At 30.9% G+C, this 26180-nt stretch overlaps 1 protein-coding gene across 1 annotated transcript in view; it reads left to right on the top strand.

The window, feature by feature from the left end:
• Positions 1–685: 685 nt before the first annotated feature.
• LOC113384676 overlaps positions 686–26180 on the top strand; it is a 37909-nt gene continuing 12414 nt past the window's right edge. The window contains 3 exon segments of the mRNA XM_026622427.1: positions 686–819; positions 16960–17860; positions 17862–18035. Coding sequence (XP_026478212.1) covers positions 16976–17860; positions 17862–18035 — 1059 coding nt within the window. The 5' untranslated portion in view covers positions 686–819; positions 16960–16975.

The following is a 26180-nucleotide window of genomic DNA, read 5'->3' as shown; positions in this document are numbered from 1 at the left end:
AACAATTTGCCTTAAGGCACGATGTCATACACCAGTAGTTAACTTAATTAATTATTGATAAAGTTACCATGGACAATGTGAAGAATTTTCTCATATTATCGTGGCGATTGACGTTTTAAATATGATTATGTGTGAATAACCTATGGTAAATAGATCGTCGAGCTTTAAGGGTGAAACTGTTGGACGTAAATCATTCACCAGCCTTATGACTACATTGTCAACCCTATCTGCACGAGGCGAAGCAGAGCGGCCGCCGTGTGTTATATCTCGCTTGGCGTTGCCGTGGTCTCATTCTTGCGTGCGGCAACGCGAGGCCTCCGCTCGGCCGGTTGGCACAGTCAGCAAACGGCCTGTAGCCTCTGTAGTCGAGTTCGAGTATCGAAGCACGGCACGGACGGGCCGACGACGGTATTATTCTGGGATTGTGCCAGCAGAGGCCGATTCGAGAGCCAGAGTCAGAGTCAGTGCCAGTAAAGCAGCCGATGACGCCGCACCGTCAACGCGCAAGAACTCGATGAGTAAATAGCAGCGGACGAACGGAACGTATCGAAGTATCGAACGCGTAGGCCATCGCAGCCAGTCTCGAACGAGTGCTGCACTGTCGTGTTCACCATTTGACATTGGGAGACAATTCACGGTGATAAACCGATATTTGTCCACAACGCTCGAAAAGGACTGTTTGGTTCTGTGTTCTGTGCGCAAAAGTGAAATCTTTATCATACGAAAAAGTGATACTGTGATGGATACCTGAAGTTGATATAATTTAGTGCCAAAACATTTGTGACATATTGATTTTTTGTGGATTATCTTATGATGAATGTAAGTTGGTACCTTGGTTATTATTAGCAGCAGCGTTTTCCTTCTTCATTAGAACTATGTTACGTGGTTTACGAGTCTGGTCATAATTGCGCATAAGTGGCATGGGCTTTAAACAGTAGCGAGGTGTTTATAGACTTCTTGAACTATTGTTCTGAGGGTTTATGACAAAACATTTTGATATTTTATTAATTTACTGACTATAAAGTTTTGTGCACTATTGATTTTAACAGCTGGTGATAATGATTAATTCATTTGATTCATACTTCGCCAATTATATTTTGAAAATTTTATCACGATTGCGTGTATGTGACAAAGAATTTGAGCTTTTTAACTCGATTTCTACAGCGTGTTTTTGGATTGTATTTCCAAATGTATGTGCTTTAAGATAATTTGCTAGAACTTCCCGTACTGAAAATACAAATTTTCAAAAAAGCTTTGAACTTCTTTTCAAGGCAATCGCACTGCGTATCTGTTTTAGAGACGAAATATCGAACTGGTAACATTGGTATGGATAGAAATGTAAACAAAATGTGCACTTATTATTAAAATCTCTATAAAAATCAGATAATTTTATGTGCATATGTCTAATGATCATTTTAGACCGCCAAATCGCATTATTTATACATTTTTCGTTGCATCTCCGAAACCTCTGGACCTGCCTTCCCAAAAATTTAATCAGTTCTTTATTTCATCAATACAAATAAAATGTTTTTTGCAATATTCAAATCAAAGTTGATAATGTATTTTTATACCAAGAAGTTAATAATATACTTTTGGGGTAATAACAGTGGTTTCCAACCTTTTCGTACCTCGCTTTCAACTATTTCCAAAAAATAAACGAAAAACGTTGAAATGATATAAAAAATAACATTTTGATATAATATTTTATATTGTTGAACAATTTCAGGGTGGTGTAGCATTATTTTTTAAAAAATCGAGGAAGGTTGGGGGGTTAGTACGAAAAGGTTGGAAACCACTGCTTTATGTTTATCATTTATACCTTGTACCTCGGTGGTATATTCTAATCATTCGGCCATAATTGTGCGTAACATCCAATTAGCTGAATACCACTAAGCAAATTATTTCAGCATAATTTATTCTAAGGGTGCTATAATATAGGCACTAATAGTAATTCGATTAATTCACTATTTCTTCAATTTTCTGATACTAATTGCTCCACACATCTTGATAATTAATCAAAATACTTGTAAAGTATGGGAACATTAAAGTTCACCTAAACCTATAAGTTTTGATTTTATTTTTAGTACAACTGAAATAGTTTTTTAATGACTGCATTAAAAAATTATGTTACAAAATAGTATTAAGTTTTACCTTTTCTTCTTGTGCATAAAATATCACCGTTTTTTCATTTTGACCCTTGACACTTAATTCTTTTTCAGTAGTGTGCCGTTCGGCGTGGGTTGGGTGCACTCTTTGTAAGAATAACTTATTACCATAGTTAATACGTATATTGATTTTTGAGTGAACTTGCGTACAGGGTCGTATTAAATTTTTCGGAAGGCCTAAGTTTGGCTGTTACATGAATGAATGTATTTAATTTATAAAATGAGTAATAATAGATTCATGAAAGCCTAAATGAATTATAAGTTTAAAGCTGTGGTAATCGATTGTCAAATATAGCGTAATAATAAAATTTTCTAACGTATTCATTGCAAGTTATGATATAAAAAGTTTTACGGATGAGAGATCATAACATTGAAAAGTGCATATTTAAATCAATATTGAAACTTGTTTTAATACACAAGCAAATCAAATAATTATTGTGATACGATAAAGTGTTTCCAAAACATTGATGACCATATTTCGGGAATTTGTTTGCAGTTATTGTGCCATAATTATAAACAATAACTGGTTTTTGCTTATATTGTACACTTCAAATATAAAATTATTTGTCATAGCTCTTTAAGTATAGATCGTCCCAATATTTTGCACAAAATTTGTTTGCTGTAGTAAATTTTGAAAAACATTGCACATTAGCACTTTTAAAAATCATAAATACACATTTCTGTTTTTTATGAAAAATACATTTTTAATGGTATTTAACAAAAAAACGTAGGGTAGAGCAAAACTTGAAGGTTCGCGGGTAAAAAGTTACACCACCATTATCTCTAAAACCAAGTAAATTATAGAATTTTTTAACGATATTATTTTCATAATCCTAATTCTTATGACATTTCTATCAGGAGATAAATAGCTATGTATCAATATTCATAACTAAAGTATTTTGTTTGTTTGAAGTTTTTCTGGTTTTGAGCTCTTTTATTTAGTTTATCATATCTAAATACAATTTTTAAGAATACGTTTTTTAAATAAAATTTTTAAAAAATAAATTTTTTTTGTTTTATAAGATGTATTGTTATTTTTAAGTTAGATTTAACAGTTTTTTATATAACCCCCATAAAAGCTTCCGCGTGGGTGGGGTAAAAAGGACCAACTGAAACTTTACCCTGGCCAACATGTAAACAATAGAAAATAGTAAATAAAAAAGAAAATTAAGTAAAAACAAGTAATTTTACAAGACATAAGTTAAATTAATAGTTATTCGAAATTTGTTGATAAATATTTCTGACAAAATACCAGATCAAGTTTTTATACAGTGTCTTTGTAAAAAATGTACCAATGAAATTTATATTTTGTATTGGTTGAATATTGTAGCTATTATTTTGTAAAATCCCTTTAAAATTAAAAATAAGACATTGAATCTATACGCCTCCTGGCCGTCCCATTCATCGCGCCTATGGGGTGAAAAGGACCAGTTGACAAATTTTAATAAAACTGCAAAAAACACGCTTCTACAATGTTGAATTAACAGGAATTTTTACTGAACATAGTCAGATAGTTGTTTTTTGATATGTGTTATTTGTTGTCATATAATTGGTTTAGTTTTCACAATATAATTGCTTAAAACCAAAATCAAATCAAATTACTCTATATATAATTAATAAACAGAACATCTCTTATATTATAAGGTTGTCAAATATTCCCTTCCGCCTTTTTGTATTATAAACCAAGAGCAAAAATAGTATTGTTTTGTAACAAAAGAATTCATTTATGAATTTAGTATCGGCTAATTTATATCACATAGGAAAATACTCATTAATTAAAAAAATAGTATTGTTTTGTGACATAAGTATTCATTTATAAATTTAGTAAGCGGAAGGGAGATATTTGACAACCTAATATTACGTAAATATAGTAATATAGTTATTAGTTATTATTAGTTAAATACTAATTTGTCACTATTATACATCTGTCAGACCATTTGTCACTATTATACGTCTGTTTGCTTACTGGCTGTCCCATTCACCCTGCCTATGGGGCAAAAAGGACCAGGTCACAAGTTTTTGGAATTATCTAGAAGATTTATTGTATAGTCAGATAGTTGTTTGTTTGATATGTGTTATTTATTGTGATACATTTGGTTTAGTTTTCACAATTGCTCAAAGACAAATTGGACATTTGTGCCCCACTCTATCCTATATACGAGGTCTGTTCAAAAAGTACCCGGAATTACTAATAATTAAATTTCGCGGGTCTGGAGTGTCTGATTGTCAAAATTTTTTTTTATTGTGTTGGTATACATGCCCCTAAAGTTTGATGAAATTTTCAGCTATATTCACTGTTTACTTTGTCTGTGCTCGGCGATTTTTACAATGGAAGAATTGAAAAGTCAAAGAATTTGTATTAAATTTTGCGTAAAAAATGAAATAAAGTGTTGTAAAGTGCAAAAATTCACCAGATATGGCTCCGTGTGACTTTCTCCTATTCCCAAAGTTGAAGAGACCCATGAAAGGACGGCGGTTTTCCTCGATTGAAGAAAATCGCTGAGAGTGCTCAAGGACATATCAAAAAGTGAATATCAAGGGTGCTTCGAAAATTGGAAAAAACGCTGGCATAAGTGTATTATATCTGGGGGGGACTACTTTGAAGGGGACCACATTAATGTAGACGAATAAATAAATATTTTTTTGAAAAAACGAAAATTCCGGGTACTTTTTGAACAGACCTCGTATATAGGATAAATTATAAACACAACATCTCTTATATTATTATATAAATATAGCTTTATAGTTTATTGTCCTAGCGTGATTGACGAACTAATTAAATACTTCTTTTACCATTTGTCACTATTCTACATCGTATATATCAAACGCTCATTAATTATTAATAATTGCTTAGAAACGATACTAATTTACCGCCTTTTAACAATGTATTACACTAAACGAAAGTGAAACACGATTGTTATGGTCGAGATATTTGAATTTGAATATGTGTGTTAGCAGCACGTCTGTCTAACAGTAAATACGTGTTTAAATTTGAATAAGATTATTTACATGTCTGCTTAATGCCATTGAGGTAAAATGTTAAAAACATATCTGCGGTAAAAGTGGCGAAAAATATGGCAAATTTTGTATCATAATGCAGTATATTTAATGTTTTCGTGTGATGCGATGCAGTTTTGTTTGTTAATTGATATGCACAAGGACAGTTGTAAATGATTCTCACAATCGATTTTCTATACACAAAGAGTCTTGATAAAATCCTATTATAGTATTATAGTTTTGGTTCTTTGTTCGTCCATGGTCGTTTTTTTCTTATAGGATACAATTATAAGATTTTTGTCAACGACATATTTAAATTCTTTGGCATGATAATAATTGGTAGATCTTTGAAAGCTGAACTTTTTTGATGGTGGTTTTTGAAAAATGTAACGATAACAGCAGAATTTCAATTTATTTTCATTATTTTATGTTTATTATATTTTGTGAATATTTTAAGGTTTTTACATTGAAAATTGCAACGATAACAGCACGATTTCTATTTTGTATATTGAAGAGTATGTAAAGCTCACAAAAAAGCACTGAATCGAAGAGCTTTTTGAGATACATTTGTATTACTTACAGTTTGTCTAATTAATTTCTATTCAAGTCTATATAAATATACATATATTCCTAATTTTTGTAGGTATTTAAACGATTTATATAACATCAAATACCTTGGCAAGGCAATTTTCGTAATATATTTCAAAAGTAATTATATGACGAGATAATAAAAATATTCGAGTAATCTTTTTTTCGTTTTTCATTTACAAGAAAAACTTATTAGAGGGATCCTAACATATTTGTTTCTTTTATTTATTTATCATTTTTAAAATTCTTATTTATATCTATATTTTTTCTTTTGATCAATTAGTAATCTTTTCCTTTTTTTACCTAAAAGAATCACTGAGTCGAGAGATCCTAACATATTTGTTTTATTCATTTATTTATAATTATTAATATTTTTTTTTACTTATAATTTTTATTTTTTCCTCTTGCTCTATTTTTCATTGTATGTAATTTATTGCATTAGTTTTTAGAATTTGTATATATTCTGATTGCTAATTGCTAATAGAAATTGCAATAAGTAAATATTTTATACTACATTTGGATAAAGTATCCTTAAATTTTTCTCAGCTCCAATAAAATACACTTCAAAATATCGATTGCATCAATCAATACTAAAATTTGTAGGGTTTCCGAAAATTAATATGAGAATAAGTCAAAACGCTTTATAAAGTGGTAACTTTCAGAAATCTTTGAAGGAATTTGACTCGCATTTATATTAGTGTTTTTTATATATTTTTTCGACCTATTTGAAAATTTTGGCAATTTTCCAAGATAGTTGTAATGTAGGTCCAGTTCTTCGAGTGCGATTATCGATTGTCTCTTTTTGAATTTTTCATTAAATGAATTGATTGATCTAAATAAAAATGCTAAAAATTATAATTGTCAGTCATATGTGTCTGACGCTAAGAAATTCTACATGAGTCATATGGCTAAAATGTGTCAATATGGAGCCATGTCTGTCGTATATGTGTGATATAAAACATAATGTTTTTCCAAGAATTTTGGTAAAATAAATTTGATATATTAGGTTTTCTTGATACATTTTTGATGTTTTTTTTTGGTATTAACATGACGATTAACGTGTTAATATAAATAGTTTATGGAAATTTTCATAGGTAAAATCTTTCATACGTTTTAGTTTGACTAAATAAAAAAAATCCTCTGAAATCTTCTAAATAAATGAACCAATGAACAAAATAAATTTAATATATGATGTGTCCATTTTTTAATTTTTTTAACAAAATATTAAATTCTATATGAAATTTTATTACCATTATATAAATTTGAACAGATTTTTAACCGATCCAAGTCGAAACGTTAAAAACATCTCTTCAACCAAGAATATCTCGTCATTGTTTAACGTCTCGAGGCACACCGTAATTATTCATAATAAACGATTTACCTTGTACAAATAATGTGATGTTCAAAACATGAATGTCAGACAAGCGCAGCACCGAGTCAGTCGATCAATGGTGTGTGGAATATCTATTAATAGTCAGGTTCTGTATAAATAACCTTCACTTTCGTAGGGCCTCTTGGTGGACCTATTTATCTATCGACATACATAATTTGAATATAAAACAAACGACCACGAATTAAGTCAGGAATGAATCGGTTGCGATGGATCGCGCGCAGAACCGGCCGAACGGACTAGGTCAGCGCTTGTTGCAGGTGCGAATAATGCCAGAATCCAATGACACATTTTGTATGGAGTTGAGGCAGAGTTGGAAAACATTTTTGGGGAAAATATTTTCTTTATTATATAACTATGTTGGCATGGTGCGGTTCTTTATGGAGACTAGTCGAGAAGATAGTTCTCATAAACTAGTTGGTATTGGTATTGTGCCTTGAGGCAAGTTACATGAATTTCTCGATAAGTGTAAATAATCGACTCAATCAACAAAAAATTAATTAATTTATGAGCGATTAAAAGTATTTTGAGTGGATTTATTACACATACTTGAAAACGAACGATCACGTTAACTCGGAGTATTTTCTAAAAGCAAATTTTCATAAATCAACAATTTTTATAATTGGACCAGTTTTCGTAGGACTTTAATGGTTTAGTATGTTCATTTTAAGACACAGTACTCTATCGTTATACCAAGTAAATCGTCTAATTTTAATTTTAACAAACGTCAAAAAACTACTCATTTTTTCAAACTTTGATGAATTTTTAAAATTAAACTACTTGTTGTAAGGCCGTCATAATTCAGTAAGTTTTATAAGATCATGATATATATCGACAAAAAAGTTCCATAAAAATCGGCTTAATTTTTTTTCAACAGTTAATTACAAGAAAACTTTATCTAAAACTAATCAATATCATTCCCGATTGCCCAATATCTTTCGAACAGTTTTTGATTTTTTAAAATCGATTCGTTAGTATGAGCTTAAATGTGGACGAAAAGTTTAACACTTTTTTCCACATTACAAAGAAACGGCTTGGTCGATCGTCGCACAAAACTGACAAACGCTAGTCCTCATCGAGATACATCGAATGGCTTCTAAATTTTTGAAATCGGAAAGGCGTTTTTGTCTAATTTTGACAAATGCAGAGAAACGATACTAATTTTTGCAAACTTTGAAGAATTTTTAAAATTAAACGACTTGTCGTAGGGCCGTAATATTTTAGTATGATCTTTAAGACTATGGTATCTACCGTCAAAAAAAATCATAAAAATTGTCGAAAAAAAATTTTCACTCTTCTGCTATTTACACCGGTTAGGCCGATCATCGCACAAAATTGATAAACGCTAGTTCTCATCGAGATACATCGAATGGTTTTCAAATTTTTGAAATTGGTCTTTGAGAAAACTCGATTTATGGCAAAAAATCTGTTCACATACACGCGCACACATACACACGCATACTTTTTCCAAATTTGGTCTCATTCGATACAGAATGTCTTCAATCGTCGAGAAAACATAAAATTAGCGAATTGGATTTTTTTATGTAAACATAAACTTCTCCTTCGATTAAAACCTAAAAAAATTAGGATTTAGTTAAAAAATCGATTATAAAAGCGAGATAATTAAAAGCTTTCTCCATGTTGTAATAATTGATTGGTTGGTAATACACATTTCTTTAGCATCGTTTACATTAGTTTCTAAAAAATGAGAAAATCAAAGGCTTCCTCTAGTTTTTAATAATTAATATTACTATTTCACATGGTTTCATTCACATTATATAAAATCCATAAAGCACATATGTATTACATTTCTGATTTATTCAGTTCCTCTGCAAATCTGTAGATATAAACATCTTGCAGAACAACCAGATGTTAGCGCAGGTGCGAAAATTGAATAGCACGCGATGCGAATGCAGAACCGTTAAACCTTTTCCGTTCAAACTGTTTTGTGACAGTTACACTTTTTCCTTAAGATTTTAAATGACATGCCAGATGGTCTACTCTGAGGTGACGATAAATCAGAACTAATAGAGTAATAATGTCAAATTAAAATAAAACAGGCAATAAAGACATAAAAATGAATGAATAATTTTTTTTATTATGGTTTATTCTAAAGTGAAGTCCGCAGAGTTATGTTAAATAAAATAGTATTTATATTATTTTTTGTAATATAATTATTATGTATAATTCGTTCCCAAAAATGTTCGCTATTTCTTGTTATAAATTTCTTTATGTGGCAATATGCAATGGATCATTAAACGCGAAAGTAATTTTTAGCATTGCTCCAATTATTTTTTTCAGCCCACTTTGTATTTGTTTGTTTGACTAATTCATTGAGTTGGCATGCTCGTAGAATACATGATTTGTGTTTACGACCGAAGTCATTCGTCTTCTTATTGTTAGTTAGGAACGTTGAATCATAGGTAGCAAGTATCATTTAGTCGAATGATATATAGTAAGTAACGCTTAATTTTTTTAACACCAGTCTATTAATTTTAAGATTACTAATATTTCTAATTTTCGACATTCATAGATCATCAATGGTGTTATTGGTTGATAATTAATCTACTTAACTTTTCCGATATTAGCCTTAAAAATTGTATCTTTAGATATAAAAAAAACTTAATATATTACTTTTCCATTATTCAAAAGTACATACCTGGAGGGTAATCACAGAACAAATACATTTTGCCGGTTCCGCACTCAACTTCTACACTTTTTTGTAAATAATTGATTCTTTTATTGTTATACACATACTTTGAACGTTTAATATTTTTTATTATATATTTTTGTGAAAACATATTTGTAATTTAGTTGAAAATATATTTCATTGCGTAGTGTAGGACGGGGCACAAAGAACCAATTTGACTTTGAGCAATTATATTATGAAACCCAAACCAATAATATCACATCAAATAACACATATCAAGCAAACAACTACATTTTGACTATGTTAAATAAAACTTCGAACTAAATCATCATTGGAAAGGTGCGTTTTCTGTGCTGTTTTTCAAAAATTTATTACCTGGTCCTTGTTACCCCTTGATGCAGGGTAAAATGGAACTGTCCAATATCTTTATTTTCAGTTTTAAATGATTTCACGAAATAATTGATATCTACAGTTTATTTACAGAGATAACACTCTATATAACTTTGATCTGGTATTTTGCCAGAAATATTAATTAGTATGAAATAACTACTAATTTAATTTATTTCTTGTAAAATTACATTTTTAAAACTAAATTTACATTTTTTACTATTTTTATTGTTTACACTTTTACCAGGGTAAGGGTTCAGTTGATCTTTTTTACCCCCTCCACGTTTTTACCCTTCTATAGAGGTTATATAAAGAAACTGTTGAATCCAACTTAAAAATAACAATACATCTTATAAAACAATTAAATAACGTATACTTAAAAATTATATTAAGGTCTTGTAAACTAAGCAACAGTGCTCAAAAGACAAAAAACTAACAACGAAAGAAAATACTTTTGTTTTTCAAACATTTACATTCAGGGGGTGTTAATTAATCACGTTGGCTTCAAAGGGGGAGGGGGGTTTGATAAAAGATCACGAAATATCACGTGGGGGAGGGGAGGGTCTAGTATAATATCATGTGTATTTATTTTTTACCTCGATTAAAAAAATAACAATATTTTTCAAAAAAAATCAAAACTTTTACAATTTTTTGTGGTACTAAAAATACACCTGGTGTTGTATAGGTGCAGGGGGGGGGTAATTTCAAACATTTTTTTTCTATTTTTCTAACAATATATTTTACTAATATATTTACAACTGTCCTAGGCATAGGCATTTAGTGAAACTGTTGGCGAATATAATATCTATAAATAGATAAAAAATGGCATTGATATATAAATAGTGAAAAATACACAGTTGCATTTTTCCTTTATGAGAAGTAATGTAATATGACATGAGTAATTACAAGCTAATTGAGTCACTAAATATTTTTCTTCTAAGTTTTCGTGTCGTGTTTGTGGATAGCAATGCGTTGGCCAACTCGTTTGGGTGCTCTTTGTGGTTAACAGCGAATATTTTAATTTTCTCAGCTACAGTGCATATTTGCTTCATCATGGATTAGCCAGGTGGGAGTATATCTTAGGGGCTCTCAAATATTGTTGTTAAAACTTTCTTTACTATATCTGTGGTGGACTTATTTATCCGTGGACCTTTAAGTCGCGCTCTACTCTGTCTTGAAATCTAGAACTATTTTCATACATTTCATAATTTGTTACAAAGTTAAATAACAGAGAACTATCCAAGAAGGTTGAAAAGAAAAGCGCCACTTGATTTAAGTCATCAACTCTCCCGATAAAAAATTGAAATAACTTAGTCATTATTTATAAGAAATTATTTTATAAGTAAATAGTTAAAATTATATAATTATGAATAAAATATTGTGAATATTATATCGAATGGGAAAACAACTATTGAGTTGTTTTTCCAACATGTCCCTTTAGTATACAATGTCCCTTTACGGCCAGCAATTGTAAATTCCACAAATGTATTAAATGTCCTTAACTGGACATTGTAAATAAAAGAAAGGATTTAAAAAAATAGTATAATGTCAAAACGCACATATTTGTTCAAGTCTAAGTCCATTGTCTCTCATCTTAAAAGTGCCTACTGCCTACTATTGCTATCATTGCTATCATTGCTATCATTTTCCGCACCTTTCCGCGCAAACGCAGCGCACACCGCACATCGCACAGCCAACCTCCGTCGCTCGGAGCAATCGGGTTCCGCTTCTGTCAGGGACAGCAGGGGACGTGCATTAACACGTGTCTCTCGAACTCAACTCAATCGTATGACGTCATAGGAACATTGTCGCGTAGTTCTATCAACTCATCTATTTTATTTTATTATTGCTGCTGATGCGCTTCTTAAAATGTGCCGATTGCACGTTTTCATGTTTCGTAATGTGGTTTGTTGTCCGTTTTATTATTTTGCAATACGGTAGAAAACTTCCAGTGTTATCAGTATGGGTGATTAATTTTATATTTCATTAGACCGGAGGTACGAATTAAAATTTATGTAGTACGTATTTTGGCATACTTTATTTTAGAGATTAGGTTTGAAAAATACTTTTATTACTGTTAATATTTACCCCAAGAATCAGCATTATAATTGGGAATTATTCTTGGGTAAGAGAATTACACCCTTTTGTCACAATATTTTACTTATAATAAATAGAATCAATCCTACATCACTTAGACTTAGAAACAAACTTATTTAGGTGGCATCCATTAATCACGTGATCGACTTTTCAAGGATTTATGGACCCCCCCCCCTCCCCCTTGGTTATACGTTGTGATATTCAAAATTATCCCACAAACATCACGTGTATTTTTAATTACAAGAAAAAATGGTAAAATTTTTGCATTTTTTTTGAAAATGTTTGGATATTTTTAAATTCAGGTAAAAATGAATACACGTGATATCTTACTATACCCCTTTCTCCCCAATGTGATATTTTGTGATTTTTTCGCCCCCTTCCCCTCAAAATCTCACGTGATTAATGGACGCTCCCCTTAACATTTATTTAAAATATTAAATTTTAAGTTACAAATATGCTTGTCTTAACTTGCACGTTGAAATCTTACATAATTGATCACTCATCAATTTAAATTTATATTAAATTATTAAATTGAAGAAATATCTATCATCTAGCATATTTGCTATATTAGATATTATAAATTTATTCTCATAAACTCTATAATTTTATATCATCTTCAAAATTATTAAAATACGACTCTTAACAAGCAAATGATTTGTCATTATTATTAGTTATTTTAGTGAAATAAACTTTCCAGATATTTTCGCTTGCTTTCAGAGATTTCGAATAAGTTTTATTCGAGTTTTGAAATGTGTTGACATGTTGATTCCCTTTATATGGTTCATAAACCCTTTTATGATATATCGTAAAAGTTATTGTCACTTAAATCGTTGAACCGAAGATTTGTTTAAGTTGGTTTGGTTCATAAAAGAATTATTATTTAACCGTGAAACTAAAATTGATACTGAATTGTCTAAAATATACAATATTATTGCACATTCAATGTGCAGAATATAGACCTAATTTACGTTTTAGATTTAGAAAATAAGAGTGAATTTTACCATGTTGGCCACCACGTGTAGTTTAGATTAATTAGTAATACTGATTAGTCTTAAACTATTTTCAGTTGACCTCAATAAGACGATTATACTTAATACAATTTCTTCCATTTCTACACTTTTGCACGGATTGTCTGTATCCCGCATATTACGTTTTCTCGAAAAAAACTCGTTTTGGCTCCGGTCTGTGGGAAATCATCTTAACAAGATTTTACTATGTTTTTCAAATACATTTTGTGCCACAAAGAAAAATAGAACAGGATTAACCATTCCGCACCTATTTGCCGAAGAGGCATTTATCAGTGTACTACATTATTCTTTGAAAGTTTTGAATTCCTCTGAAGTCAAATATAGATTGTTGAATGTGAGAAACAGAATTATCACAATCTTTGTAAATTTCAAACATTGAGTCTTTGTAAGCATTCGAGTATTGAGGAATAAATATAACTATAGAATCAAATATAAATCTATAGAATAACCAAATCTTTGAATTAACAATACATACGTTGTAATAAAAATGCAGAACATTATCTTCATTCATAAAGTGTAGTGTTGCCTAGGGTAGGTCCGTGAGCGGAGTTGAACTCCAACTCGAGGACATTTGTAAAATTCAAGTATATAGTTCAACTATATACTTGAATTTTAAAATTAAAAATCTTTATGTATTTCTGATTGCTTTTTGTAGTTTTTTTAAAGAAAACTTGGTACTTGGAAAGATTTTACAGTGCCATTTTACACCTAGCTTTTTTCAATAGGAAATTTATTTTTGATCGACTTTTTTAACTGCCCAATGTAAAGTTAACCGCATAAGGGGGCGCAATTAATCACGTGATCGATTTTTTTAAGGATTTTTAGACCCCCTCTCTCTTTTAGTGATACGTGGTGATATTCAAATTTAATCCCCCTTCCCCACCAAACATCACGTGATTTTTTAGTTAAGAGGAAAAATTGTAAGATTTCGATTTTTTTTGAAAATGTTTTGATTTTTGAAAAAAATCTGGTAAAAAATAAATACACGTGATATCTTACTATACCTCTCCCCCTCCCACGTGATATTTCGTGACTTTTTGTCAACACAAGTCCCCCCCTCCCCCTAAAAACCTCACGTGATTAATGGACGCCCCCTAATTCATTTATGCAGTCATATCAAATTTGAAGAAAAATATGTGTCATCCATTACATTTTGAATACATATCATTCAGTTTAAAATGATATTTGCGAGACAAAGTTGTTTACAAACTTGACACAACATATTCCTAAACCACAAAAGAATATCTTTATTTACAGAATAATATTATAACTAGAGATAAGGCAATCAGGTCGTGTCGCATAGAGCTAACAAGTATGTAAGTGAAGCCGCTATCCACAACCGACGGACGGACGTATAGGTCGGATAGTTCCATTCCATTGCCGAGAGACACAGTGATAAATTTTAAATTTCTAATTATTATAATATATCATCGACTATTTACATAACTAAACTGATATAAACGCATTAATGTTAAGAAATGCTGTAGATAGCACAAACCGCGGGCTGCTGATCTCCGTAAGTGGAACAGCGTTCGACAGATTTTGCTCGGTAATAATTTATTCATATAGAGCACCATATTAATTTGTTTCAGAAGTAAGATGATTATTTTAAAAATTAATACACTCATAATTGACGTGTGACTTACAATTATTATAATATTTAAATCAAAACAAGAATAAGATCAACAATTTTGTATAAAATGGGATACAACTTCTTTTGGTTGCTCCCGCCCATGTTTCTATATTTTATGAATAAGCTTTTTCACTTACGAGTATAGGTGTAAAGCTTGTAATTAATACGAAAAATATACATCATAACAAAACACGTTATCATCAACGAAAGTGCAAATGAAACGGTAAATACGTTTAAGAGCTTCGTTATACAAAAGCTTTTACTTTCGTTTTCGGCACAGACAGCACACATGATGAGAATTATTGCTATATGTTTGTTCAACGCACTGATTATGGAATCATAATTATTTTTTTATTTTTAGAAGCTATTTGACTTTTGTTGATTTTAGAGGTCTGCTCTATATAAAGACCCAATCAAATGGTTGCATGGCAATAATTTGAATCGGAAGCATAAAATTTTAAATAAACATGAATTTAATTAAAAATTAGTTTTAATAATTTTCTGCTTCATTCTCCTGCATTTATTTTTATTTTATGATAAAAAATATTTTTAGTATATATATGATGCCAATAGCATAAAGAATTTTTCCAGAATCTAATAGTATGACTTTATTGATATAAAAGTATATATCAATTTTCAAGCATTTAATTATGATTATTTTGTTCAATATCGTTAAAATTAAAATTCCTGGTATATAATAATGATGTTTGCAAAATTAGTTATTGACTTTTTTGGTATATGAGTATATGGGTTATTTAGCATCTTGCAATGAAATTGACCACAAAATCACTAAAATATTGTAATAAATATTTTCAATTCCTATATATAATTTAAAAATAAATAATTTAAATAATTTGTTTACAATGAAATTCATTGCTCGTAACAATAAGATTAACTGACTCTAAGATTTACTGAAATAAGTGAAATTAAGTAAAATATTCAATTTATTTAAATAAGAAAATTTAAATAGCTAGTCATAGGATAAATATTAAATCATTACATGGTCTAATAATATTTTTTTCCAATTTACATGAGTGCCTTAATTATATATTGAGCTTTTATAAATTAAACTTACAAATGTAATGTAAACTTCTATTGTGATATTGGTTTTGATTTTCTAATTGAGCAATGAGTCATTTACATATATTTTTCCAGCATAATTTTCCTGAAATTAAATTGTATCATCATTGTATTTAATCTATTAAATATTTATGTTATCTATACGAGTTATACCCACTATGAAGAACATTTATTACAATTGTTTTGATTAAAGATTTGCGTGGAAAATACCCATCATGGATGTAACTTTTGGTTGTTAGAACAGAAAGAACTTTGTAAAAAAAACTATTGTTTAAATCTCTTAAATCAATAGAATGAGGAATTTACTTTATTAATTTAAAAACATTTATAAATTTTATGTAATAATTTTTGTTTTGAATGTTAAACATTCAAAAGGTTTAGAAAACAATTGTTTAAACCTCTTTATCAATAGAATGAACCACATCAAGGAATTTACTTCATTAACTTAAAAACATTTACAAATTTTATGTAATAATTTTTGTTTTGAATGTGAAACATCATTATCCTAGATTCATAGTAAATAAGGGGGCTTTCATTAATCACATGAGCGAGTTTTTAAAAATTTTTGGACGCCTCCTCCCCCTTGTTGATACATGGTGATATTCAAAATTAACCCATCTCCCTCACCAAGTATCACGTGCATATTTAGTTACGTGAAAAGACTGTAAAATGTTTGATTTTTTTTTAAATATTTGAACTTTTTTGAAAAAAATAGTTAAAAAACAAATACACGTGATATCTTTCGATACCCATCCCTCCTCTATGTGATATTTTGTTATTTTTTGTCAAACCCCCCTTCCCCCTAAACATCTCACGTGATTAATGGACGCCCCCTAAATTGAATTCACGAATAAGTTCTACTTGATTGATAAATTATGTGCATAATATATACAATTTTCATTGTTAATTCTCTATATGTACTAATTTTTTTTTCTTTATTTCAGATGATGAATATATGAAATGGCAGCGCCCTCAATGGTGCAAAGATCAGGCGATACGTTGATCGTTCGCAGCGTGGTTAGCGGTGATCAACTATTCCTAGATGGAAATCCCACTTCTCCGAGCAGTACGCCACCAGCCTCACCAGTTCCAACAGGAACAAGACGGCAACTTGGTCATAGACGAAGAAAAAGATTTGCCACAATGCAAGATAAAAAGAAACTACACTTGCACACACTGCAAGTATTTTACTCAGAACCCGCGGCATTTCTTGCAACATTTACGAGATGTCCACAAAGAGAAAGTTCGGATTACGAATGTCCGAACTGTCTTTATGCATCAAGGCATTTTCAGAAATTACTTAGGCATATGAAAATGGTACACAGAAGCTGTGATGGCGTAGAGTTACCAGATTTTTCTAGAAGACGCATTACTAAAGAAAACGAGAAAAAGAAAAAGAATACGAAAACTGAAATCGTTGAAGCACCAGCTCCGGTTCCGGAGGAAGTGGAAGAACCCGTGGAGCCTATTGTGGAATTAGAAGTAGTAGAGCCTGTGTTAGAAAGCGAAGAAGAGGATGAAACATTTACTCCAACGAACGGGTCCAAATTCAAGTGCCCTTTATGTCCTTTCACTACCACAAGTTCTTCCCAACTGACCAAGCATGGTCAGCAACATATGAACGCAAAATTCTTCCGCTGCGGCAAATGCAGCTATGTGACGCACATAAAAGCACGTTACACGAAACACGTCAAATACCATTCGATGCCTATGATTAAATGTGATCTGTGTGACTTTCGTACTCCGTACAAATGGAATTTGGACAGGCATATGAAAAATCACGGGGGTTGGGGCGCTTTCAGGTGTGGTGCATGCAATTTTGCAGCAGATATAAAGCAAAGTCTTCACTGTGCATGAGATGAACCATCATGTTCCTCCAGTTGGCCAAGCAGCTGGTCTGGGAACGGGAAGACGTAGAAATAAGGTTGGCGCAAGCGATGCCATGGCAGTTGAGGAGGAGATTGATCGTAGGGAGCAGGAATTGTTGAGGATAGAGCAAGTTGATTCACCACAAAGTGAGGTAAGAAATAATTTTAATTGTAATTGTACAAATGAGTTTATTATTGAATTTGCCAAATGAAACTTAAGGGCTTATTACCGATAATTAACATTAGTTTGTGGTATCACAATTGCAGCATTGTCTACGTATATATAATACAATAGTATAAATTATTGTAATGATATACGACTTATAGAGTAGCCTCGAACTTACATAATCGATTCGAAGAAACATTGTTCAAGGTAAAGATGTAAGGTAGAGGTTGAGTTGCTTTAAAAATATTCTTTTCTTTAAAAATGAAGAAAATGTCATACCCGGACGTCCAATTACTGGATTGGCATTCGATTTAGATTCTAAGTACCTACTGCCAAAAATTTGCTGATGTTCCATAATGGAATAGACGCAGTTATTTAAAAAAATATACAGAGAAAGATGATCCTATCTAAATATATTTAATAAAATTAATAGTATTGATAAAATAGTAGCTTGCATGGTTGTATGGTATTGGTAAAGTTTATAAAGCAAAAATCGCTTAGCTGGAAAGGAATTCCAAAGTGCGGAATTTAGGTATAATTTTTAAAAATCAATCTATACTAATTCTTCATATATTTGTAAGGCTTTACAGAAAATCAAATGTTATAATGTTATAAAATTACTTTATTCAAAATATTTGTAATTGACATGATTCAGCACTATGTATATATCAGTACTATGTAATGAATTGTCATTTTCCCATTGATTTTAATGGGAAAATCAACGATTTATACTTAATTGTGATAGTCTTTAATGCGGATGTTTATTCCAAACACCGGAATGGCAATTAAGATTTCTTGGGGCTTTCGTGAGAAGTCTGAAAATACACTCAGCCAGGTTCTGTTTTGCAGAGGACGGCTTCATTAGTAAAATGCTTCAGTAACATAGCTTTTGAATGATACAATACTTCAGCAATTCGAAGAATCTATCATTTTTATAAGATCTTTTGCATTTTTTAAATGTCATATGCATACTGTACTTGGTTCCATTTTTACTTTATTTCAAATCATTCCTTCGATGTCAATTTAATGGGCAATAGCATTATATTCTTTTGTGGGGTTACTAAAGTTGAGAGTATTTTAATATTTTTGTTGGATAATAATGGAATGAGTGAAAGAAATATTACCAGTAGTCAAATAATTTTATTGTCTATACATATGTCTATAGTCTATATTGTTAATTTATGATATAGTATCTGTAGGAACATTGTAAAATTAGCTAAAATCTCTGTAACTAATAATTTCTTATTTCTGTCAACAATGTCGTTGAAGATTGTGATGGTTGTCCGTTCGGTCGGACTTTGGCATTCAAACAAGAGTCCACGTTCATAGTTCTTTCTAGTATATTGTTATTGTATTGTGTGTGGTGTGTCAATCGAACATTTTACCTTTAACAAACCAAGGCGAACGCGATAAGATTACAACAGATATACCAGAGTTTCCCAACGAAGATTAATGGATACTTCATATTTAACAAGTATTTCTCAATTTTAGAAGATATCATGTTTAATAAATCATAAATTAGGTTTTTATCAAAATTTTGTCAAATTAAAAATGAAGACTGACGAATGTAAAGATAACTAGAAAAATGCTTTAGAGTTCATCAGGCTGTCTGATAGAACCTGAAACCTGAAGCCATGGCTCTTGTCACTAATTGTAAGCCGATGAAACAGAATGAAATATGCTTTGAATTAAAAGTTTATAATAAATCGTTTTCTTCAAAACGACGATGGCAATCTAACACCATATCTTCATTATATCAGAGCATTGCGATAAGCTCTTCTATTGTATTTACACAATGGTGTGTTTATTCGAAATACTTCTGCCAGATTTACGCAGGTGCATTGGTTTTTTTCGTGGAAGTTGTCAACATTTCTTATCATCACCATCATTTTTACCATTGAATCGCCGTTATCAATATTACAACACTTCAATTTATTTCTTGAGCTGAAGCCATACTTTTAACAAAAAGTCTGCTAATCTATAATTGGATACGATTCGCCAGAGTTTCAAAACATTAGTCACGCAGTCGGGTGACATTGATCGACTCTTTCGTCTTATCGGAAATAAGGCTAAATGATGAAATATCAAATATGGAATAAAAATTTTATAGTTAAACTAAAATTCCTTTTATTTATAATACATATGTAGAGTTATTTATTTTCGTGTGATTAATAACTGATATTAATTACAGCACCGGATTTGATCTTTAGCATCGACTCATGAAGTTGTTTTGGCTTTACTACAACTAATAGAAAATTTGGAAAAAATAGAATCAAATTTTTTAACTTAAGCTTTCCTGGTCTAGCAAGCATTGGTTTCGGGTTTGACACCCATTTTGGCCAGCTTGATATCAAGCAATAGAATTTCAGATTTTCACCTTGCATTATAGAGCTTAGGTATGATCTCATGTGAAAATAGTTTTTGGAAGCATTGCTGCAAAAATAATTAAATCAGAATACTAATTAAGAATGTAATGATTTCGGTTCAATACCCACGCAGTAGCATATCAAGCAGTAGTAACGTCATTTTCTTTGAAAGCATTGCTGCAAAAATAATTAAGTCAAAATATTAACTAACTAGTTGTGTATGGCATCGTGCCTTAAGGCAAATTGCTGGAACTTTCCGTACCGTAACGAAATTTTTCAGGAATATTACATAAATGTTTTCATATAGATTATTATAAATACTGTAGCATTGTCTGATATTTATAAGAGTTATATAAACTGAATTACAAAGTTAAAATTATTTATTTAAAGAATATAAGTGAGCTTTAGAACTTTAGCTAGAATTAAAATTAAAATCTGAATTATTCTCGATATGCCAAATAAACTCGATTTCTAGTTCTTGCACTCTTAGCTCCATATCTCAGAAATGGATGGACCTGCACATCTCCCTATCAATAGCAATCGAATTCAAATCGATTGATCCGTGCGCCCGAAAACGTGGACGAAAAATTGTATCCATACATACATACCCACACACACACATACACAAATTCATCAATTTTTTCTGAGGTATGCCAAAATGTTCAGAAACCTTCAAAACGTGGAGAAATGTAAAAATTTTCAATTTCGATTTTTGGACGATATACAACCTTACGGAAAGTTAAAAATGTTAGAAATATGTCACATTTAGAAAATAATTACTAATTAACTAAATTGTGACTAATTTGTAATTTGTGAAATTTATAAATTAATTACCAAATGTCTTACGGAATAGACGAATTAATTCAAACAATCAGAATAAAAGAAAAACTTAGATTTAATTTAGTGATACTTATGTAAAGTTAATGCATTTCAGACGAAAGAAAATAATGAGATTTTCGAAAGTAACAAGAGCTTTGGATTTGGAAAACCCGTCTTTTAACATAATGAAATTTTGATAGTGTTAATAATTTGTGAGAAATTTGAATATAAATTTAGTGGACAGGGCTTTTATATTGTAGCAATACGGTATATCATTTGAGCTCAATTATAGATAAAATTTTTGTTTCTAATTGCAAATATCCTCATCGGAAACGTAGCCGATGCTACCTATGAATTGAACTGGAATTTAATTCTGCTTTTGCAAATTAAATATGTTGTAGCAAATGATTTCTAACTATAATTTCTAACACTACCACAAATCTAATGAAAAAACACGATTGATACATTTTTTTTGTCTATTCTAACCTAAGTTTTCTCAATAGTTCAATTACTCCTTAGGGTTGACATATTTTCTTCCAGTAATTTTATTCGGTCATGGTTCCATTTGATGTTGACGTGTTTGAGCATGTTATTTGTTGATAAGAGAGACCTTGTCATGGTAAAGTCAGAGTTTACAATGAGTCACTTACCACCGTGATTAGTAAGTGTGATCCTGTTTACGGTTACATATTGAGCAAAACAATACCATTGAGGATAGATCATCATGTAAATGTGATACTGGTTACTATGACTAACTTCTTGCTTGATGACTATTCTTAAGATCATATATATATGTAAATAAAATGAAAATATTTGTTCGTACCTATTTTGACCTAGTTACTTCTCATTAATAAGAGTTATTTATTTATCCTTACAAAGGTCGGAATTTGAATCTAGAGCAGTTCGTAAACCATATGTGCAAACAGATGGTTTCTTCTCTTAATTTCTTCCAGTTACACAACCTAAGAACAATATGTTGAAATCAGTCATCCAAAGTTTGAAGAACTTAGGTAGGGCCGCGTATAGAAACTGACGCAATACCAACAAGAAGTGCCAGGCGTGGACACGCGCATCCGATCATGATCCGAGGCTGCTCGGATACCACATTTATGTAATATGATAAATGCATAATTATTATAAAATAATCGATTCACCTGTGCAAAAGATAGATTTAATATATACATACTTCATTTGTATTTCATGGTCAATTTTAGTTTCCAGTAGGACAGGAAATGCTTAGTTTCAGAGTATCTGAAATTCATGAAGGCACATGATGCAAGTTTAGTCTAGGTGTTTTTAATACAAGAGCGAGACTACATTTGATTTCCCGAAGAGTAATTATAGTAATGAGCCGAAAATCGAAAATGAAAATTTTTGCATATATTCACGTTTTGAAGATTTCTGAACATTTTGGCATACCAAAGAAAAAATGGATGTGTGTGTGTGTTTTGTATGTGTACATTTTTTCGTTCACGTTTTCGGGCGCACGGGTCAACCGATTTGAATAGTTTCAAAAACATTTGATTCCTATTGATAGGGAGATGTGCTGGTTAGTTTTTGGCAAAGGCAGATCCAGTTATTACGGAGATAAAGAGCAAAGAGTGCAGAAAATAGAAATCGAGTTTTTGAGAGAACGGTGCGTCCGATTTGATTGATCTAAAAAACATTCAATTCGTGAAGACGGGGAGAAGGTGATTACTTTTTGGCAAAGACAGGTTTAGCTGTTTCAAAGATACAGAGCTAAATGTACAAAAAATGGCAGTTTTTGAGAGAAATAAGCATCCGAATTGAATGATTCAAAAAACTTTCTGCTTGTGTTGACAAAACAATTGCTTTTGAAAAAAAAAAATTTTATTTCAATTTTTTTTTTCATTTTTTTGTGTATCAAAAATAATTCTGATTTCAATTTTACCTCTAGCTAAAGTTTTAAAGCTCATTTATATAATTTAAATAAATATTTTTGACTTTTTAATTCAGTTTATTAATCACATGAGGTTTTTTGGGGGAGGGGGTGGTTTGACAAAAAATCACGAAATATCATATGGGGGAGGGAGGAGTATATTAAGATATCATGTGTATTTATTTTTTAACTATTTTTTTTAGTATTCAAAATTTTAGTGTTCAAACACTTAAAAAAAAAATGAAAAAATTTTACAGTTTTTTCTACTAAAAAAATGAAAAAAAATCACAGTTTTGTCAACTAAAAATACACGTGATGTTTGGTGGGGGAGGAGGGGTAATTTTGAATATCACCATGTATAACCAAGGGGGAGGGGGAGTCCCTAAAAACTCGCTCACGTGATTAATGGAAGCCCCCTAATATTCCTCGAACATTTCGTTACGGTACGGGAAGTTCTAGCAATTTGCCTTAAGGCACGATGCCATATACCACTAGTTGATTTTATATTAACGAAAATTGACGAATATTGACGTATTGATTGTAGCAGATTTTTTTGTATTGACAAGTATATTTGTCATGCGTATAAAACAGTACCCATATGCCATTTAAATTTAAAATTTTGACTCAAACAAAATATATTCAAACTGGTTAAAGAAATATGGTTGGCTTTGTGGACTTTAGTTACAAAGTAATATTTCAAAATATTTCTCATGCTCCATCCACAATCACGTTTATTATGAGTATCTGAAAAAATTCTAAAATTTTTGATTTTTTCTGTTTTTTTTTTAATTCGGAGAACTATGTAATGTATTAGTACACTTCTCCCCAACGTGATATATCGTGATCTTTTGTTAAACCTCTACTATGCTTTTGAGCCTCACGTGATCAATGGGCGCTTGACCTTCATTTAACCAAGGTATTTTTATGATATGATGCAATTATGGGGTCGTAATGAATGTTTCTAAAAGTTTTGCTTGAACATATTGCAAGAAATGAATCGGGCAAATAAAGTTTGAAGAACGCATGCACGCAGTGCCTTGTCTTGGCTTGAGTGGCATGCACACACGCGTTCGATCTGATTCCAAGGCGATGGCAGAGAGGCGAAGCAAAGCACGTAGTAGTGCTTCGCTGTTTTGTACTAGATTTCTGAAATATTGTAAATGCTTCATATTTAGTATTAACAGATAAGGTTGGACGTTATCAGCGTTTTAACACATCCCGACATGCTTTTATACACTTACAATATGTGTGTTCTAGATGCACAAATTTCGGAAGAAACGATTATACAGATAGTCGCAGGTCTGTGGAAAAAGACTTGGTTATTAATATTATTATGCATGTTGCTAACCGGCCAGCGAAGGCGACTGCGAAGTGTGGGTTCAGTAGTGTAGTTAGCAGATTGTCTTGCAGTTTTGTTTACGTAATTGCAAAAGAGTGTGCAGTGTTCCAATGTAATTAGTTAGTGCATCTTATGACGTCGGATATCTTGTTTAGTTAAAGAGCTTGTGTACTGACACGAATTGTAATGATTGACACGTGCTTGGAACGGATACTGGGATAACAGATATATTGTCTAACCAGAATCAATCAATGATTCTTAAAAAGTAAGAAAATTTTGACATTAGTTCAGTCACCACTAGTATACGTTGTTATTTTGATTGAGGAGAGTTATTCTTACACATATTTTCTAAATTCTTACGACACACATTGACTCTATTTTTTGGTAAAGTAAACCACAAATGACAACAATGGAATAATTAATATTTAATATTGTAATTTAATTTTTTTTTAGTAATATTTAGCTTAATCTTCATAATACATTATCCTAATTTTTTGAATGTTTCATTCAGTGTCTGATAAATTTATATTTTAATTTTTGCTGTTTACAGCTCATAATCTTATGGTCTGATATTGCGATGATAATAAAGCTCGTTGTAAGTGCTGATGACCTATTACGGTACTACGGTACATTTGCCAGAAAATAATTTAAACTAGTGGGGTGCATGGCATCGTGCCTTAAGGCAAATTGCTGGAATTTCCCGTACCGTAATTAAAAATCTTGGTACGGAACCCAAAAAAAATCACACAAAATGTGTACACATTATTAAAATCTCTATGAAATATCTATGAAATATTTGATGTACATATGTCCAATAAACATTTTTGACCGGCAAATGACATTTTTTTAATTTATTTTTATTGAGAGTCCATAACCGCTGGACCTGCCTTCCCAAGCCAGTTGTTCATTTCGTCAATACAAGTAAAATGATTTTGAATTATTAAAATCGGATGATCCGTTCTCTTAAAAACTGAATTACCATTTTTGGCACTTTTTGCCCCATATCTTCGGAACGGCTAGACCTGAAATTTTAAATAAAAAAGCATGATTTTAAAAATCTATTGAACTTCAGTTCCTTCAATATATGGGTCATCAGAATCGATTAAAAATTTGTATACAAATGCATAATTAATAAATTGTATACAAATAGGGGCAGAAATGAAGAAAAATGAATGAAATTGTTTCAAATTTCAAAATTAAATTTTTGGTTGCTATTTTAATCATCATATATTTAATATCGATAATATGTAGTAGGATTTTATAACTACCTGTTTTCTTAGTACAATTCATTTTAGGAAGCATTTTATTCCATTCTATGAATGTTTGACCAGGCCATGCAAAATTTACACCAAAACATTTTTTTCCAAATGTGCTCGATCGAATTTTCAATCTTATATTTTATGAATGTGTATGTATGATTTTTTTACACTAGTTTTTTGCGCATTCTTTATTTTTTATTATCTACAATGAGAACTTTGGATCTAAATGGCTTCACTATTTGGATTATGATATACCATGTTTTTGATAAGAAGCTATGCTAATGCATATTTCACTGAAAATATAAAGGCAATGAAGATTATTCTACAGTGAACTATGTTATTATTCAATAAGCCTAACAAGGGGTGCCTAATGAAAAATAGATTATAATAATGAAAGCGAAAATAAACAATATAGAACTAAATAATATTTCAAACAAAACAGCTTTGG

Source organism: Ctenocephalides felis, unplaced genomic scaffold, assembly GCF_003426905.1.
Source record: "Ctenocephalides felis isolate EL2017-DRISC unplaced genomic scaffold, ASM342690v1 CF-g0.4_SCAFFOLD_03571, whole genome shotgun sequence".
NCBI lineage: Eukaryota > Metazoa > Arthropoda > Insecta > Siphonaptera > Pulicidae > Ctenocephalides > Ctenocephalides felis.
Note: the sequence above shows the minus strand (reverse complement) of the source record. Positions and strands in the feature narration are given on the sequence as shown.